This window comes from Serinus canaria, chromosome 12 (genome assembly GCF_022539315.1).
Source record: "Serinus canaria isolate serCan28SL12 chromosome 12, serCan2020, whole genome shotgun sequence".
NCBI classification, from domain to species: Eukaryota; Metazoa; Chordata; class Aves; order Passeriformes; family Fringillidae; genus Serinus; species Serinus canaria.
In genome coordinates this window covers 1,764,387-1,783,750 of record NC_066326.1, presented here as the reverse complement: position 1 = coordinate 1,783,750, position 19,364 = coordinate 1,764,387, and the positions used below count along the sequence as shown (strand labels likewise).

Below are 19,364 nucleotides of genomic sequence, written 5' to 3'. Positions count from 1 at the left end.
CCATTTCTTTTTCATCTCCATTTTGGCCATGCCCCATGAAGTGCTCAGTCCATTCAGCTGCAATTTGCTCTGCTAATTCCTCCATGTGTTCAGTCATTCACTGGGTTTTAATCTCTTTAATTCAGAGTTGTATTTTCCTCTCTCCTGCACTCTTTTTCTCTTTCCTCTCTGCTGACAGAGCACTCAAAGCTCCCAGAAGTTTCACCAGTCGGGTCTCAGAGGCTTTTGACTTTATGGTCCTGGATAAGTATTTCATTCACAAACAGAAAGAAAAAAAATAGAGCAAATTTGAGTATTTTCATGTATTGGACTTTGATTCTTTGGTTGCTCATAGAAACCACATCCTCCAGGATTGATTTTTATTATCTCCAGACATGATTTGCCTTGGGATCAATACAATAATGTAAAATGTCATTGCAAATAGAGGACATTGATCTGAGATGCATTTATTAACTCCTGCTGATAAAAGCCAAAATGGAATTGGTGAACATGCTGGCATTCACAAAAAAAAAAAAAAAAAAAAGGAGGAAAATGAGTATCAAATGCTGGAGTTAGAGTTCATCTACAAGAAAAACACATCATAAAATCTTGTACTGGAAATGGTTTATGCAGATAAGGAGAAATAGATCTGGATCTTTAACACTGTAATACGAATCTGAGAGAATTAGGTAATTAGCTGGTTAATCAAACTGGAATTCATTGCTTATCTGCCCAGGTCCTCACAAGGAATATCAGCAGTCAGGAGTATTTCCAACAGACCTTCCCTACACAGGCAAAAGAGAGAATGGGAGAGGAACAGGTACTGCAGACCCCAGAGCAGGCTGAAGTTTGGACTTGATGATCTTGGAGTCTCTTACAGCCTTAATTCTGCCATGATTCTGTAGGATCTTGTACAACAGTCCCACTCACTTCCCAGCAGCATGGAAGTGCAAACTGGAATGAAGGCAAGGCTGGAAAAAGTAAGGAAGGAGCAAGTCTTTGGAAAATTTCCTTTAGAAGCAGGACAGTCTGAGAGGACTGCTGATCTGGGGGCTGTGCAGGGGAGTTTTGAGTTCTTCAGGGTTTTTATTCTGGATAAATATGTGAAAACCCAAGTGTTCCCTTCTGTCCCTTCTCCTTCGAGCTCCTCCTGTGTGCTGGGATAGATGTCTAAAGGAGCATTTAGGTACCAGCTGCAGCCAGCCTTGGGGATGCTGACAGTGTCCCTTCTCTGTTCAATCTGCCTCTGAATGCTCAACTGCACCCAGCTCACAACAGGAGCTGCATCTCCTGAGCCTGTTCCAGTTCAGCCTTTCATGGCAGTCTGACACTCTGTGCTCCTCCAGCAGCCAGGCTGGCACTGCAGCTCCCACTGTCTGCTCAGCACTCATTGGATAGCCTCACCTGCCCCAGGATAGCCTCACCTGCCCCAGGATAGCCTCACCTGCACCAGGATAGCCTCACCTGCCCCAGGATAGCCTCACCTGCACCAGGATAGCCTCTCCTGCCCCTGGATAGCCTCACCTGCACCAGGATAGCCTCACCTGGCCCAGGATAGCCTCACCTGCTCCTGGATAGCCTCACCTGCCCCAGGATAGCCTCACCTGCCCCAGGATAGCCTCACCTGGCCCTGGATAGCCTCACCTGCACCAGGATAGCCTCACCTGCCCCAGGATAGCCTCACCTCCCATTGGATAGCCTCACCTGCACCAGGATAGCCTCACCTGCACCAGGATATCCTCACCTGCACCAGGATATCCTCATCTGCCCCTGGATAGCCTCACCTGCCCCTGGATAGCCTCACCTGCCCCAGGATAGCCTCACCTGCCCCAGGATAGCCTCACCTCCCATTGGATAGCCTCACCTGCCCCAGGATAGCCTCACCTGCCCCTGGATAGCCTCACCTGGCCCTGGATAGCCTCACCTGCACCAGGATAGCCTCACCTGCCCCTGGATAGCCTCACCTGCCCCTGGATAGCCTCTCCTGCCCCTGGATAGCCTCACCTGCCCCAGGATAGCCTCACCTGCACCAGGATAGCCTCACCTGCACCAGGATATCCTCACCTGCACCAGGATATCCTCATCTGCCCCTGGATATCCTCACCTGCCCCAGGATAGCCTCACCTGCACCAGGATAGCCTCACCTGGCCCAGGATAGCCTCACCTGCCCCAGGATAGCCTCACCTCCCATTGGATAGCCTCACCTGACCCAGGATAGCCTCACCTGCCCCTGGATAGCCTCACCTGCACCAGGATAGCCTCACCTGCCCCTGGATAGCCTCACCTGCCCCAGGATAGCCTCACCTGCCCCAGGATAGCCTCACCTCCCATTGGATAGCCTCACCTGCCCCAGGATAGCCTCACCTGCCCCTGCCCCTGGGCATCAGGCTCGCTCACGCTGCTGTGAGCAAGGAGAAGTTCATCTTAAATAAAATATCTGCTCTGCACTGTGGTGCAGGGAGACAAAACAGTTTATAATGAAGGCCTGATCCATTTTATAGGTTGGGCAAGTAAGGCAGCAGAGGCTTTTAATGACTTGCTGGAGGACAGACAGAAAGTGGGGAGGAAAACTCATTTTATTCCCAGTTACTCCAAGTCTGTGCCCACACTGGAGCAACCTTCCTCTTCATTTAGCACTCTTCCTCCTCTTTTGCTTATCTAATCCTCACCTGCTATGGGATATCCTTACCTGCTATGGGATATCCTCACCTGTTATTGGATATCCTCACCTGTTCCTGGATGTCCTCACCTGCAGGGCTGGGCTGGATCCTTCCCCTGGAGTGGCTCACCCAGCCCTGGGGCTGAGCCAAACTGGGAATTGGATTCTGAGTCCACCTGGTCTGGGAAAGCCCCCCAGGTCAGTGGGGACTCTGCTGTGACACTTCTGGCACACAGTCGGTGACACCGTGTCTGGCCTCGTTCCAAAGCTGCTCTGACCTATTTTTTAAGGAAAACAGAAGCATTATCTGGGAGTGTCAGCCCCTGCTGAGGTTTGTGTCACTCGTGTGCTGCCCCTGCAGCCCGTGCCACGTCCTGCAGATCTGCAGATGGATGTGACACGCGCGGCCCCGCGGGTGCGACAAGCAGAGCTGCTTTCCCTGAACAAATCCTCCCTCCCATGGACACCTGATCCCTTGGGGTGGTTCCCTTGCAGATTGTCACCCCCCCAGGCCCTGCCCTGGGTCCTGCAGCCTGGGGGTGCAGCGGGACATGCATCCCAAAGTGCATCCCAGCATCCCAAAGTGCATCCCAGCATCCCAAAGGAGATGCACTCGTGGCTGATGATGGGCAGCTGATGAAGGAGAGAAGGGAAGCAATCTCAGCCTTCCCGGAGAAGGGAGGGGATGCTCAGCTCCCTTTCTTCCAAAGAAAGAAAACTTGTTTAAAATCTCTTGTAGGATAAAGCAAATCCGGTTATTCAGCCAGAGCCGAGTTCTGGCACTGCTGGGGAAGCCGAGGGAGGTGAGGCAGGAAATTCGGGAATTCAGGAGGGACTGAAGGAGGTGACACGAGCTGGGGTGACCTCGGTGCCCCCGGCAGGGAGGGCTGGGCACTCAGAGCTGCGCTGCTGTGGCCAGCAGGGCTTGCTCCAGTCCCCAGCAGCTCTCGGGCTGCTCGGAGCCGCTGGAAAAACCTCGGGAAACTGAGAAGTGGCGCCTCTGTCCCACAGAGAGCATCCCACAGAGTGCTGGTGGGGAAGACAGGCAGGGAAGGAGCTCGGCTGTTCCCGAGCCTTCAGTGACACCTACAGACTGTCCCTGCCAGTGTCACATCCACCCCAGGGATGCTCCAGGCCGGGCTCGGGTCGGAGGGCAGCAGGAATTGCCATGGAAAGGTTCCTCCAGCTGCCCAGAGGGATTTAACAGATGTGTGCACATGGGGACAGGAGTGAGGAACGGTGGTGACCATTCCATTGGACTGGGTGACCTTAAAAGTTCTTTTCCAACCTGAATAATTCCAGGATTCCCTGAAAGCTGCAGGTGTTTTTGGAAGCACCAGGCACTCACAGTTCCTGCAGGAGCTGTGCTGAGCTGCCCTGGCCTCCAGCAAACACCCATTTCTTGATATCATTTCTATAAATCTCAGAATTCTATTATATTTCTATATTTCTGCATTTCTACATTTCTGTATTTCTATTCTGTACTCTTTATTACAGGTTTATATAAACCTATAATGTTCTAACTATATAAACCTATAATATTCTAACTGTATTCTAGAATATAAATATTCCATGAGATATATTTAATATATATCTAATATATTCTACAAAGTAATTGCTTAGAATTCTGGAATACAAATTGCATACCAGAATTTTCTATTCTAGAATTTAGTCTGTATTCTAAAAGTCTATACAATTATATCTTCTATTCTATATATTATATATTTATCATATATATTTATATAAATATATATATAATATATATAATACATAATATAATATATCTATAATATATAAAATATAATATATAGTATATATTTACATAAATATAAAATGTTTATATAAATTATTTCTTTTATATATTATATATCTATATATTTCTAGCCTTTATACTCTTCATTCCTTTCATGTTTATAAACAGCTGAGAAATATTTCATGTATTAATTCATTGAATAATTAAGTGTCATGACAGTTGTTCTAAGAGTTCCTCTGCTTGGTCAGAAGTGAGCACAAAGTACAGATGAATTTAACTTGTCCAGGATAACACAGCCAAGCCCCTGAGGACTCGATCTGAAATCTCTCCAGACAGCAACAAAATCTTTCTCACCAGCTCCTGCAGGCTTTTGATAAGGCTGAAAATCCAGGAACAGCTTTGCCCCCCTGGATTTCCTGGAGCAGTTCTGCCCAGTCCATGTCTGTTCTGCTGTGTCTTTATTATTTCAGCACAGAATTAAGCAGCTGGGCAAGAGGCTCAGGAAGAAGTTGTTGAGATTTTGGTGTCAGGTACCAGAGACTGAATAATGCTGGTATTATTTTAGCATGACAGCTGTGCAGAGTAGATTTTTGGAATAAGCAAAAATATCTATCTCTGTATGATATTCAGACTTTTGGTCTCATTGTTAAGCAATATTTTTTCTCCTTTTCATTTCCTCTGAGGCCCTGTAGAAAAAATTGCTGCATTTTTGTCAACAGAAATGGAAGAGAAACGTGAACTTTAGAGGCAGGGGGAATTCAGGGGCACAGAGGAGGAGCTGGAGTCTGCCTGATGTGTCATGGCTCATCTGTCTGTGCCACCACTGCTCCCACTGGGGTGAAAACAGACAATTAAAGCAGAGCCAGAGGAGCTGGGAGGGGGGAGCAGTGCTGAGGGAGGGGGGAGCTGCTGCCTGGGCTGGACAGGGACAGGGACAAGTCCTTGACAGGGACCCTGCTACCTCACACATCCAGGTCTGGGGCTTCCCTGTGGAAATGTCCTGGCCAGGGCCCTCCCTTCTGCCTCAGACCCTGAAATGCCCCTGTCTGACACCACACCAGTCTGGGCTCCACGCTGGGGGAGGTTCTGCTGGGATCACTCAGCATTTATCTTTACTCTTTGTGGGGCCCAAGGAAAGGATGTGAGATGTGAAACCACCCATCAGAGTGTGGCCAGTTCTCAGTAAATACAAGAATAATCTCTTGCCTTCCCAGCTATGGCCAGATTAAAAACTCCTGGGTTTAATACAACAACCTTTTTATTCCAGTTTTGGAGATTTTACATTTAATTTAGGAACAGCAGAACAGCTTCTTGATAACCATGGTGAACAATGTATGTGTGAAACTCTCTCTTTGAAGGGAGAGGATTCAAATAAGAGAATCTCTGATAAAAAGTTGTAATTGAGCCTTTCAGATCTGCTGCACTCTTTTCCAGCCTTTTCTTTCCTCCTTCTTCATCAGGATGGTGGCTGGAAGGGGATTCTGGAGGGTTTATTAAGTTTATTATTTTTAATCCAACAACTAGAGAAAGGATAAGCCCAAAGATGGAATAATTCCCTTGTTGATTTAAGGACCTTGCTTAGGGATCACTGCTGGGGATCTCTCTCAGCCCTACAAGGTCTCTGCTCCTCAGGAGAACAAGAATAATCCTTTTTTTTTTCCTCTTTCTTTGCTGTTTGTAGATCCAACCCGGGTGATGGTGTCCCCTTTCAGCATGGATGTCACAGTTGGAGAAAGCATTGTCCTGCCCTGTCAGGTGTCCCACGACCACTCCCTGGACATCATGTTCACCTGGTCATTCAATGGGCACCTGATAGACTTCGAGAAAGATGGGGACCACTTTGAAAGGGTGGGAGGGGTAAGTATTAAACCTGACAAGGTGGGTCATGCAGAGGAGATTGCCAACAGAAGGAACTGGAGGAAGGCAGCCAGAAAAAGGAGGGAAGAAATGGAATTTTCAGCAGAGGTAGAAAACTGGGAAGGGTTTTGCATGCTGCTCTGAGGGAGGCTTTAGAGAGCAACAGGTCTCAGGCATGGTGGCAGCTCGTGGTTGCATTTGTCAGGAGAAATTTAATGCTGAAAGGAAAAGGAGATACAATTTCCAAGCCTTGCTCTTATCCCTGTGAAAAAAAAGGGAGAATCATTAAAAGAAGAGCTCACAGATTGATGCACAGGGCTCACAGCAGCAGCCATGGCTTTTGGGGCTGACTGCTCCTGTTGTGGCCCACAGAGCTAAAATTACAAACTTTATTAATATTCCTCAGTCCAAAGGCCACAGCCACGAGGCTTCCCTGAGATTTCCAATGCATCAAATGCTTTGTGTCTGGAGAGAAACTGAGAGAGGTCCTCAGCATCCACTGCATCCAGAAACCTAATTAGTTCTATTCAACAGTTAATCAGACAGGCACTTGGCGTTTGGAAAACAAATTACTGCTGCTGTGTGATGCAAGATTTCCTCAGAGAGTGCTGCTCCCTGATCTTCAGCACGAAAGTGCTGGGCAATCACATTGCTGGCTGGGACACAAAGCCATGAAACCACTGCTGCTGTCTCCAAACTGGGGCTGGGCTTCCCTTGCAGGAGAGATGGAGACACAAGCTGGGCCTCTGGATGGCAGAGAGGGTTAAAATTGGATATCCAGAGAGAAAAAGGAGCAAAAGTGCTTAACAGCCCCCAGCCCTGCTCCTTGGAAGAGCCAGGATTTTTGGGATGCTCTCTCTCCTACCTTCCAGGCAGACTCCCATCCTTTCAACAGGCCAAGGCTCGTGCTGCTGATGTTTCCATCAGCCAGCATAAAGTAAATCCATTAGTCACAGTGTCCTTCACGTGATAATGATGTTTAGGGCTCATTAAAAAGTAATTGTAACCACTTTTCCCTACTTTATCAGCAGGATTCAGCTGGTGATTTGATGATCAGGAGCATCCAGCTGAAGCACGCAGGGAAATACGTCTGCATGGTGCAAACAAGTGTGGACAAGCTCTCAGCTGCTGCAGACCTGATTGTAAGAGGTATTTGAATTTTGCTGCTGTTGTTGGTGGTGTTGTAGAATTTCTTTTTTTTTTTTTTCCTGCCTTCTGCAATCCCCGGGCTCAGAGACAGCCCAGCATCTTGTAATTAATCTGAGAAAAATGCTCTGAGTACACACTGGGGTTCACAGCATCAGCCAGAGCGTGTGAAGTGTTTCAGATGCTCCCAGAACAGAGCCAGCCCTGGTGCCTGTCTGTGTCCTGAATGCCAGCCCTGCAGCCCCTGAGCTCCTTGTGCCACCACCTGAGCAGCATCCAGCTATTGGCAGCATTTCTGCCAAGCAGCTAAATCAGGTTTATTCTTTTATAGAATATTCTTTTACAGAATAAACCTGATTCAGTGACTTCACTGATATACTGAGATCTCTTCATTACCATGCACAGGGGATGTGTGAGTTTGACTTTACCAGAGCTGTAATGAATTACCCTGAGTCTGTGCCCTTAGGAGAAATTTGATTTATATTTTCCTGCTTCTTAACTTTGGGGAAGGCAAACTTGGGTGCTGCTCTGTCTCTGCTACCCTTGGTTCTCATAAACAGGAGGAATATTAAGTTCTCACAGGAAAATGACACTTGTTGGTGATAAAAGTACTCATCTTGTCACTCCCTAAAAACACCAGGGGTGTTAAAACACTGGCACAGGTGCCCAGAGCAGCTGGGGCTGCCCCTGGATCCCTGGCAGTGCCCAAGGCCAGGCTGGACATTGGGCCAGTGGAAGGTGTCCCTGCCATGGCAGGGTGGGACAGGATGGGATTTGGGGTTCCTTGTGTAATGGGCACAGAGTGAGCCCAGGCCCCCCTGGGGCAGCAGTGGCCATGGGATGGAGCAGAGGGGTCTCTCTCTCTCCCTGCCTGCTGTTCCCAGCAGAGCTGCACTGCTTAAAACCACCCCAGCAGTGAGGCACAACACCCTGCTCTGCCCCCCAGTGCCTCCCAGCCCAGCCAGGCAGGCAGAGCTGGAGCTGCCCCAGCTGCTCTGTCCCCTCCATCCCCAGGAGTGCTGGAACCCAGGAAATTCCTCTGGCTGCCCTGGATGGCTCCAGCCCCTGCCAGGGGACTCAGAGACCCTGGCACAGAGCCCAAGACCCTGTGCCTTTGATCTGGACCCATGGAGTAAATTACCACCTTTATATGAAGAATTACCAGTCAAGAGAGTTAAGTAGAATAATAGTTAGTTTGTCACAGGGTGAAAAACAGATTTTGGGGGTCTTTAGAATGGGGACATGGGGTCCCAAGATGGAAGAATTTGGGTGTGCCCTGTCCTTCTTCTTTCTTCTTCCTAGCCCCATGTTCTGGGTGATGCTGGCACTTTTGGATTGGTTTAAGGTAGAAGCTCACTGTCTAACACAGGTGATGGGTATTGGAAGTGATGGTAAATAATGTACAGGTAGTATTTAGTATAAAAGATAACACCAGTGTGCCTCAACCCCAGCTGCCAGACAGACCTCAGCAGGTGAGAGAAAGAATGTTAGAGATAAGAAACAATAAACAACCTTGAGAATGAGAACAGAAAAATCCTGACTCCTCCTTTGGCCGGGCTGGGACAAAAGAGACTTGTACCTGTCTCAGGGTCACTGTGACCAGCAGCGATTCTGAGACACAGGGGGAAGGGGAACCCAGCCCTTCCTCCTCCAGCCACTCAACTCTCCTGCACCCCCCAGGTCCCCCGGGGCCCCCCGAGGCCGTGACCATCGAGGAGGTGACAGACAGCACGGCCCAGCTGTCCTGGAGGCCGGGGGCAGACAACCACAGCCCCATCACCATGTTCGTGGTGCAGGCGCGCACGCCCTTCTCGGTGGGCTGGCAGGCAGTGAGCACAGGTAAGGCAGCCTGGGGAACCCACCTGGGGGGGACACACCTGGGGGACACACCTGGGGGACACACCCAGGGCTGCAGGGAGGGACAGCAGGCTGCTGCTCGGGGCAGCAGGATTGCCATCGTGACATCTCCTGAAAAATCCCTTCGCCAGGATTTTTTCTCCTGAGAAGCGCAGAAGCTTCAGAAAAGCAATGTCAATAATTATCAAAAATAACAATAAATCTAAACAATAGAATAATGATCTGATTGCTTGGGATGTGGTCTGGAGGCTGCTCACCAACAGGTGCAGCTTTGATTGGTTCCATGGGAGTTGTTTTTAGTTAATGCACAATCCCAGTCCAGCTGTGTCAGGACTCTGGTCAGGCACGGGTTTTTATTATTCATTCCTTTCCAGCCTTCTGATGGCTCCTTTCTCTTTCTTTAGTATAGTATAATATAATATAATATAATATAATATAATATAATATAATATAATATAATATAATATAATATAATATAATATAATATAATATAATATAATATATAATATAATATAATATAATATAATATAATATAATATAATATAATATAATATAATATAATATAATAATCAGCCTTCTGAGAACTTGGAGTCAGATTCTCATCTCTCACCTCATCCTGGGCACCCTCCCAACAACACAACAGAGGATAGCTGGATTTTTATTCATTTAGCTCACACTGGGTGTTGTGTTTGAATCTGACTGGCCAATGATCTCTCAAAACTCACTTTATTGGTTGGTAATGGCTAGGGTACATGCTTATCAAACTTTTCTCTTTTTAGATAGTTTATCTTTTTTTTGTTTCACAGATTCTCATGGGATAGACTTTTATTTTTATAGGTGTAAATTTTGTAAGAATAGATTGTTTCTATTTCTATTTTTTTCCCTAATTTTTTGTTTCTTTCCATTCTTTCATAAGTATAGTTTGTTATGTAAACAGATTTTCATTTTTATAATTTTTTTGTAAGGGAATAAGTAGATTTTCAGTGTTACAGGATTTTATTCTTGCAGGTTTCTTGCAGGAACTTATCAGGCTGGCTATTAGCTCAGCTGAAGTAATAAGGCCTGATTTTACAAGGCCTTTCTTTTATAAGATTTTTACCTGTAAGTGACACCTCAGCACCCACCCAGGGCTGCTTTGGGCCAGCTCTGGCCCCTGGTGTGAAAAGCAATTTCCCTGGCTGCAGAGCCCTGCTATTATTGAGTAGTTTCAGGTTTGGCAACCCAAAGATTTAGGGTGCAGCCAGTGCCATTACTCACCCATTTTTCTCATGAATGTTTAAGGGAAAACAGAATGAATTCCCATCTCTTGTTGCCATGCTGGAGATATACAGCAGTAATTGTGGTCTATAAAGACATCCCTCAGGGACAGACCGTGTCATCCAGCTTGTCTTTCAGGAGAATTATTTTCCTGATAGGGGGAAAAATCCCATGATGTGATTGCTCATTCCGTCACTGGTTAATTTTGTTCCAGTAGCCATTAAACAGAGACAACAGTGTGTTTCAAAAAGAGAAAAATAAAGACCCTCCAAACCTGCTATGTTGACACTTTGTTTCCAAACTGTGGCAATTTTGGAGAAACTCTTTAATTGCAGGAATTTCTGGGCTAAAAGCACAGGAGTTTAATGCTGCCTCTTTCACTTCTTTGTAGTTGGCAAAATGCTGGAAAATGAGAGAAAATTTATCTATCCTTCTTCTGTTAAGCCCTCATCTCTAAAGAAATGAGATTTCCCCATGCCTTTTTCCCAGCAGTATTTCAATATTGATGTTTAATGTCCTTGCACCCCAGTTCCAGAGATCATTGATGGCAGGACGTTCACAGCCACGGTGGTGGGGCTGAACCCCTGGGTGGAGTACGAGTTCAGGGTGGTGGCTGCCAACCTCATCGGCATCGGGGAGCCCAGCAGGCCCTCTGAGAAGAGAAGGACTGAGGAGGCTCGTAAGTGGGGCTGGGCAGAGGGGCTGGGGGGGAATCTTTGGGCAGTGAATGCCAAAAGAGCCCCCGGGTGTGGCTGTAGCAGCGTCGGGGGTAGGACGGCTGGGACGGATGGAGATGAGAGATCTCTGAAGCCAGGCCATGGAATTTGGGGTTTATTGCAAAGGGCCTGGGGGCAGGGCCCTGCTTGGAGCTGCCAGGCACAGCTCAGAGCAGTATAGAGAAGTAAAGAGAGTGGGAAACAGGATGGGAGAGAGTAAAAGAGGCCAAGAGCATAAAAGGGTAAGAGGTCGAGGTTCCCCTTACAGTACAATAAATCTTCTTCTGTGCTGAATGTTCTGATTCTCACCAACCAATCCAGTCCAAGATACAAATCCTATAGCACTTACATACAGCCTATAAGAATCATTACATCACCACACTGTGTTACATTTTAAACCCTAAAAACTCCTCTTTGGGCCCTTCTGCCAGGCCAGCAGGGTCTGCTCTGACCCCTGGAGCTGCCTGCAAGCAGAGGGTATTGCTTGATCAAAAGGGGATTACCTTCAGCCAGCCACACCATTGTTTTCCAGTTGTTCAGTAACTGAGGGATCTCAAAGCTTGCTTTCATTTCAATCTCACTTATAGTTTCCATATTCTCAAAATCTTTTGCCAGGCAATCATATTTATAAGGCTTTCCTGTTTCATCTTCCCCAACAGTGGGGAAGCCCTGGCAGGTGGCTTCTCTGTTCCACAGAAGAGCCAAAAATGAAACAGGAAAATAAATAAAAGACCTTTTTTAATGGAGGACAAATGTTTAAACTGAGCAATTAGAGACTGAATACACAAGTTAATTGACATACTTTTGATATACTCTTGTTGACATACTTTTAATGTGCTGTTTGCCATGGCAAATTAGTCATTTAACAGCTCCTGGCCCCAGCAGGGGAAGGCCAGCAGTGTCCTGTTGCTGCACAGCTCTGCTCCATCTCCACGTGGGTTTTGGGTTCCAAAGCTGTCACATCCATCTTCTGCATTTCTCTTTTTGCAGTCCCTGAGGTGACCCCAGCTAATGTCAGTGGAGGTGGAGGCAGCAAGTCTGAGCTGGTCATTACCTGGGAGGTGAGTCTCACCGAGCCACCCTGAGCCTTCTGTGGATTTCAAAGGGTTGGCAGTAAAAAAGCCCAGATTGTGTGATAAAAACAGCCCAGCTGGTTAGAGGGAGCTAAATGATGGGCCAACTCCATCCCCAGGGAAGTGGGAGCAGGATTTGCCACCAGCTCAGCTCCCCCTGACTCCCAGCACATCCACATGGCAAAATGTGGATGGCCAGGAGCCACCCAAGGGATAAAACAGCCTTGGAACATCCTGACCTGATGGGGAATTGCTGTGCTGGCTCCCAGCTTCCTCCCTCCTCCTCCCTGGGATGTAAGGCAGCAAACAGCTCAGAGCCAGCACAAGGCATGCTGGCTCTCATTGCTGCTGATGGCAGCCCGTGAGAGGAGATGCAGAGAAGAGAAATGTTTAATATTCCTTAAGGCAGTCGGGGTTAGAACTTTAGTCATTTGTCTGCTCATATTTTCGTGTTGTGATGCGATGCAGCTGGCATATTTCTCCTAATAATGAACTCCTCTAGACATGCTAACGCTTCCATTTAGCACTATTTCTGACCAAGCTGGCAGAATGAATCGCCAGAGATATTTCTGAGGTTATTAAAAACCTATAAATGGGTTTTTGTCCTCACCACACAGCTCAATGTGCTAAATTTCCTCCTCTGTTGGACTAATTAGTTACGCCGTGTCTCCTAAAGATGCTGCAGTATGTTTCAAAAACACACATGGCCAGAACATCAGCCATTGGTTCGAGATGTAATTTGCACAAAATATCATTTGTGTTTTGATAGAAGAGCGGTTTCACTCTTTTAAATGTCCAGGGGCCTTTTCTTTGTGTGAGCCTTCCCACACAGAGTAGGATGCAGTCACCAGCAGTAACCTGTGCTGAAGCTCCAGGGGCATCTCAGGGAGGGTGGCCCATAATTATGGATTGTTTTAGTACTGGAACCTCTGGGTTTAGTGCAGCTTTTTAGGGGGCTGCAAGCCTCAGAGTAGGAAGTGTCAGTGTGTCCAGGGTGTGTTCCTTGGGGCTTCATGTGTGATCCCAAAGGTGTGACAGCAGCTGCATGTGTGTTGGGACAGCAGGAACTGTGTCCTTGTGTTAGCCCAGGAAACCTCAGCCTCTCCAGAAAGCCTAAAATTACATCAGCAATGGAGGCCCCATGCAGGCAGGGAGGGAAGGGAAGTTAGCTTTAGGAGAAATGTCTTCTGGAGGTGCTGCTTCCTTTCATGGGGCAGAAAGGCTCTGATGCAGGCAGGATGGGGTGAATTCAGGTTGGATGTGATGTAGGACCTCCTGCACCTCCATCTCCAGTGCTGTGTACAGAATCCCAGAATTACAGAATCCCAGAATTACAGAATCCCAGAATTACAGAATCCCAGAATCCCAGAATCACAGAATTACAGAATCACAGAATCACAGAATTACAGAATCCCAGAATCCCAGAATCACAGAATTACAGAATCACAGAATCACAGAATTACAGAATCCCAGAATCACAGAATTACAGAATCCCAGAATCACACAATCCCAGAATCACAGAATTACAGAATCACAGAATTACTGAATTCCAGAATTACTGAATCCCATAATTGTAGAATCCCAGAACTACTGAATCTCTGAATTACTGAATCCCAGAATTACAGAATTACTGAATCCCAGAATCATAGAATTATAGAATCCCAGATTCACAGATTTACCGAATCCCAGATTCACAGATTTACCTAATCCCAGAATCACAGAATTGTAGAATCCCAGAATCACACAATCCCAGAACCCCAGAATCACACAATCCCAGAATCCCAGTATAACCTAGTTTGGAAAAGACCTCTGAGCTCCCCAAGTCCAACCTCGGACCCAGAGGGATCCATGGGGTGCCGCAGGGAGGTCAGCGTGTGCTGAAGCCGCCGTTTGTCCCTGCCCACAGACAGTGCCCGAGGAGCTGCAGAACGGGGGTGGCTTTGGCTACGTGGTGGCCTTCCGGCCGCTGGGCACGGTCAGCTGGATGCAGACGGTGGTGGCCTCGCCGGACGCCGCGCGCTACGTCTTCCGCAACGAGAGCCTGCCGCCCTTCTCGCCCTACGAGGTCAAGGTGGGCGTCTACAACAACAAGGGGGAAGGCTCCTTCAGCCCCGTCACCGTCGTCTACTCAGCAGAGGAAGGTAGAGATGAGCCCTCCCCACCTCCTCTCCTTCCCCTCATGTGTTGGTTTTCTTCATTTTTACAGAGAGGGGGAATTGAGAGGAATTTTTATTTTATTGTCAGTCTCGATGAAGGGTGGACATAAGAGATGTAACTCTTAACATTGCTCTGTTAGAAGCTAACCTATTTCTTGGTTACGGTATTTCAGAAATGCTTTTCAGCCTCTTGGCTTTTGCCACACTGTCACAGACATATTTTATGAAAAATCCTTTCACTAGGATTTTTTTCTCCTGTGAAGCTGAGAAGCCTCAGAGGAAAGAAAAACAATAATTATCTGCTGCTCTGGAATGCACCAGGTGCATCTTTGACTGGTCCATGTGGTTGTTTTTACTTGATGACCAGTCACAGTCCAGCTGTCTTGGACTCTCTGGTCAGTCACAAAATTTTATTGTCATTCCTTTCCATTCCCTTCCTTTCCAGCCTTCTCATGAAATCCTTTCTTCTATTCTTTTAGTATTGTTTTAATATATCATTTTCTTTTAATATCATATATATCATAACATAATAAGTCAGCCTTCTGAGGCATGGAGTCAAGGTTCTCTTCCCTCATCCTGGGACCCTGTGAACACCACCACACCACACAAGGCTGCTATTACTTCTAATAATAGTCACCTATATTTTTATCCACATGATCTTGCTATAATGCATCTTTCACAGTTCTAATTCTCTAAAATATTTGGTCTTTTTGCAAGGCCAGATTTTAAAACTTGTTGAAACTTGGTTTTAATTTAATCCCTCTCTCCACAATGTTATCTCTATTTTATGCTCTCCCTAAGTCAGCACACCTTACCTCGGTGTTTGCATACGGATGTACAAGACTGTGTAAACTTTCTATCAAGTTTTAAAAATTCTTTACAAATCCATTTCTCACGCCCATGCTGCAGGGTCTTGTTTGAGCAAAGCAGACAGGACTCAGTTTCTTCATGCAGGAAAGCCAAAGCTTTATTGCACAGTTCCTGTTTTTATGGGATTATCAGATGGCAGCGTGTTAGACCTCACAATTGGCTGACAATACACTGACACTCAGGGCATTGGCCAGGAAATGGTATTTTGCATATCTGTCAAACTTCTTTATTTTTGGTTAGTTTACATATTTTTTCCACAGATTCTTTGGGACAGGTTTCTTGTTTATGCAGGTGAAAAGAGTTCTCTTATTGCTAAAATAGGTTCTGTTAACTGCTTCTCATTCCTTTAATTCTTTCTTATGGGATCTAGCAGGGTAACTGCACCTAGCTGAAGTAGCACACCTAAACCACGATTTTATAAGGCCTTTCTTTAATAATATCTTTACTTGTATGTAACAGGGTCTGCAAGGGTTTGGTTTCCACCTTGACACATCCTTTGATACCTCAGCCTTGCTCTGATTTATAATAAATGGCGAACCGTGATTAATTCTTTTCAATAGTCATTAAAATAACATTAATCATAATGAAATCTTTTGATATTAATGGAAAGTAATATGTAATCTGGGAAGAATTCTATGGAGATTTAGTATGAATTAATGTCCACTGATTAGAAAATGTTCCCACTTGTCCTAATTACAGTACATGGTATCCTGGGTTGAGTTTAGTAATGACATCTTATTATTTCTGAGGGAGCACAGCCTGACAGGCCATCGGTTTGAAATGTGGACATTTGTTTGCTTCCTTCCTTGTGCAATGAGGAAAATAAATCCCCTGATGTTTGGAACTAATTGAACATAGAATTGAAAAGTCTCACTTCTATTTTTAACTGCCCAGAGCCAACGAGAGCCCCAACCACTGTTTTGGCCAGAAGCATTTCTGCCTCAGACGTCGAAGTCTCCTGGGCTCCCCCGTGGGAGAACCAGCACAAAGGAAGAATACAGGGATATGAGGTATGGGAAACAAAGCAGGATCCTTTCAGCAGGCAGCCCTGAGGGGACACAGAGATGTCCTCGTGCTGCTCCTCCAGCCATGGGTGTGTTCCTGAAGTGGATTTGCTTCTCTTTGCCTCTGGTGCACAGAGATTTCTCTCACAAGGTTAAAAGTTCCACCATTCTCTGACATGATTCCAAACTCCACCATTCTCTCACAAGGTTAAAAGCCCCACCTTTCTGTGTGGGATCTGGCTGGAAATGCAGCCCTCCCTGAAGGTGCTGCCATGGCCAGGCTCGGGGAGGGAGCGCTGGAGCCGGTCCCTGCACTCCCCAGCAGGGCCAGGGATGGTGGCAGGAGCAGGAGCTGTCCCTGGGAGCACATCTGGGGTGGTGACAGGAACAAGGGGGTGCTGCCAGCCCCTCTGAGGCCGGGCACTGCCCCAGCCCTGCTCTGCCCCAGCCCTGCTCTGCCACAGCCCTGCTCTGCCTCCCAGGTGCGCTGCTGGCGGCACGACGAGAAGGAGGAAAACGCCAAAAGGATCCGGACGGTGGGGAACCAAACATCCACCAAAGTCAGCAACCTGAGGGGCAATGCCCTCTACCACCTGGCAGTCAGGGCCTACAACACGGCTGGCACCGGCCCCTCCAGCGCCGCTGTCAACGTCACCACCAAAAAGCCACGTGAGTGCTGGCAGGGATGCCTTGGTGGGGTCCAGCCACTGCTCCTGCTCCCCTGTCTCATTTCCCAGCTCTCTTGAGTCTGAAGGAGCTGTCAGACTTCTCCTTGCCAGGCTTACCAGACTCAGCCTTTTTATTTCATTTTTTTCGTGAGGTTCTTCCTGGTGTTAAGTAAGCAGAGCATGCAAAACTGAAATCACAGCTGTGCAGGCAAATTAAATATTTATCTCAGTGTTCAAGAGGGCTTTTTTCCTCTGGTCTCAGGCATGTTGAGCAACTGACTGAATCCCTTTTTCATTTAAAGCCCCGTGTCGTCACACCTCCCATGACCTTGAGGACACAGATCAGTGGAGCAGCTCGTTAGCTTTCCAGAGGGACAGGGCTCTGGGCAGGCTCAGCTGTGCTGCTGGAAGCCCCACTGGCACTGGAAGGGATCCAGCTGGGAATTGATTCTCCTCAGTAACGTGGTGCTGTCTGGTTTTTGCTGCAGCACCGAGTCAGCCTCCCGGGAACATCGTGTGGAATTCATCCGACTCCAAGATCATCCTGAACTGGGACCAGGTGAAAGCCTTGGACAACGAGTCAGAAGTGAGAGGCTACAAAGTGAGTATGGCCATGGTGCATTCGTGATTTCCCAGGTCAGATCTGGGGCATTCCTCCAAAAGCAGAATCGTGCTCGTTAATGTGAGCACATTTTTCCTGCAGCTCCCACCTGCAGGACTTCGCTCCTGCCTTCCATGGAAACTTCCCAAAAGCTGCAGTTGGCTCTTTAATTGCAGATAAATAAAATGCTTTTTTAATAGCTCCCATTTCCTTCAGAAAGCCAAGCCAAGAGGAGAAGAAAGAGAATCCTCATTAGAAGCAGTTTTAAAAGGACATAATTTAACTAGAGAGAAACCTTGGGAAGAATTCAGCTCTACCACCTTCCACAAGGGTTTCATTTAGCCCAAAAAGTCGTTGCCCTGGGGTTGGAGTTGTGCAAACATTTCCCACCAGAGCCTGAGCCAGTGAAGGCCCTGGCCATGCTCCATGTTTTATTCCCAGTCTGGAATGCCAGCAGCTTGGTGAGCCTGTGCCAGCTCCCCTCAGTTCCTGCACCAACTTTAAGTGTCTTTGGTGCTCTGTAGGGGCTCATCAAAAATAAGTAATTCCTCAGGGTTTTTAGTCCAAACCTCAGATGAACCTCAGCAATCTGGACCAGCTTTTCACTACATATTTTAGGTTTGAAATGCAAATTAAGGAGTCAGTTGAAAGAGGGAGAGAGAGACTCATCACCCTGGAAAAGCATCTAGAGAGTTTCTAAAACATTCTCCTTTAACTTACTGTAAGGGTAGCACAACCACATGGATTTATTTCCTGAATCATAGCAAAACATTGCCTATTTTTCTTCCTTTTGCCTAGAAATCTTGTATTTTATGACACAATTTATGGTATAAATTTGTACAACTCCCACAGCTCAGAAGGTCGTTCACAAAAGTCATTTATTCTGGGAAACCATTGGTGGCACTGTATCAAATATCCCAACTCAGCTTCCAGAAGAAGCATAAGGAGTTTCTGACCTCTATGAAGAAGTTTTTCCTTCTATAAGGGTTTATTTTAGCTTGACCAAGGCAAGGTTTCTCTGAGGGGCTCCACCAGGTACCAGTGCTGTGCTGAGTGCTGCTGATCAGCATCATCCTCCTGCCAGTGTCACCCCCTGCCCAGGCACTGCCACCTCTGTGCTGGCCTCCCCAGCAAATCCCACATGTCCCCTGTGTCACCAGAGCACTCCTGAGCATGAGGGGCAGGAAAGGAGCAGCAGCACCTCTGGACACCCCGAGGTGGGCAGCTCTGAGCACAGCGGGCAGCTCTGCCCTTTCTGCCTCCTGTTGTCTCTCCCTCGGCCACAGGTTTTGTACAGGTGGAACAGGGAGAGCAGCACGTCTGTGATAGAAACAAACAAAACCTCAGTGGAGCTGTCCCTGCCCTTTAATGAGGATTACATCATCGAGATCAAACCCTTCAGCGACGGCGGCGACGGCAGCAGCAGCGAGCAAATCCGAATCCCAAAGATCTCCAGTAAGGATGGGGGGGTGGGCTCTGTGCCACAGGGTCTCACCAGCAGATATTCCACTCCCTAATTCTGATTTCATCCCAAAAGCAAGATGCAGCCATAAGAAACACCACCTTAAGTAGTTCTGTTTGCATTTAAGGTTTCCAGCTGCTTTCCCCTCTCAGTTCCGTGTGTTAAATGCATTGTTTCACTGCAATTCACTATAACCAAATCCAGCAGGCAGAGGCTTCTAGATCTATAAGGCTGCTGTGCAGCCATATCCCATTGTGTGCTGGATGCATAAATATTTATTTAGGGAAATGAGGTGGTGTAGAAGAA

The 19,364-nt window shown here is 47.2% G+C and overlaps 1 protein-coding gene across 3 annotated transcripts in view; it reads left to right on the top strand.

Annotated features, from left to right (window-relative positions):
• LOC103823699 (contactin-4) overlaps positions 1 to 19,364 on the top strand; it is a 261,680-nt gene that overhangs the window by 239,947 nt on the left and 2,369 nt on the right. For all 3 annotated transcript variants that reach the window (XM_050979442.1, XM_050979443.1, XM_050979444.1), the window contains 10 exons: positions 6,073 to 6,248; positions 7,277 to 7,397; positions 9,075 to 9,233; positions 11,038 to 11,187; positions 12,215 to 12,285; positions 14,204 to 14,438; positions 16,218 to 16,333; positions 16,810 to 16,996; positions 17,484 to 17,596; positions 18,883 to 19,051. In XM_050979442.1, the coding sequence (XP_050835399.1) occupies positions 6,073 to 6,248; positions 7,277 to 7,397; positions 9,075 to 9,233; positions 11,038 to 11,187; positions 12,215 to 12,285; positions 14,204 to 14,438; positions 16,218 to 16,333; positions 16,810 to 16,996; positions 17,484 to 17,596; positions 18,883 to 19,051 (1,497 nt within the window). The remainder of the gene's footprint in view (positions 1 to 6,072; positions 6,249 to 7,276; positions 7,398 to 9,074; positions 9,234 to 11,037; positions 11,188 to 12,214; positions 12,286 to 14,203; positions 14,439 to 16,217; positions 16,334 to 16,809; positions 16,997 to 17,483; positions 17,597 to 18,882; positions 19,052 to 19,364) is intronic.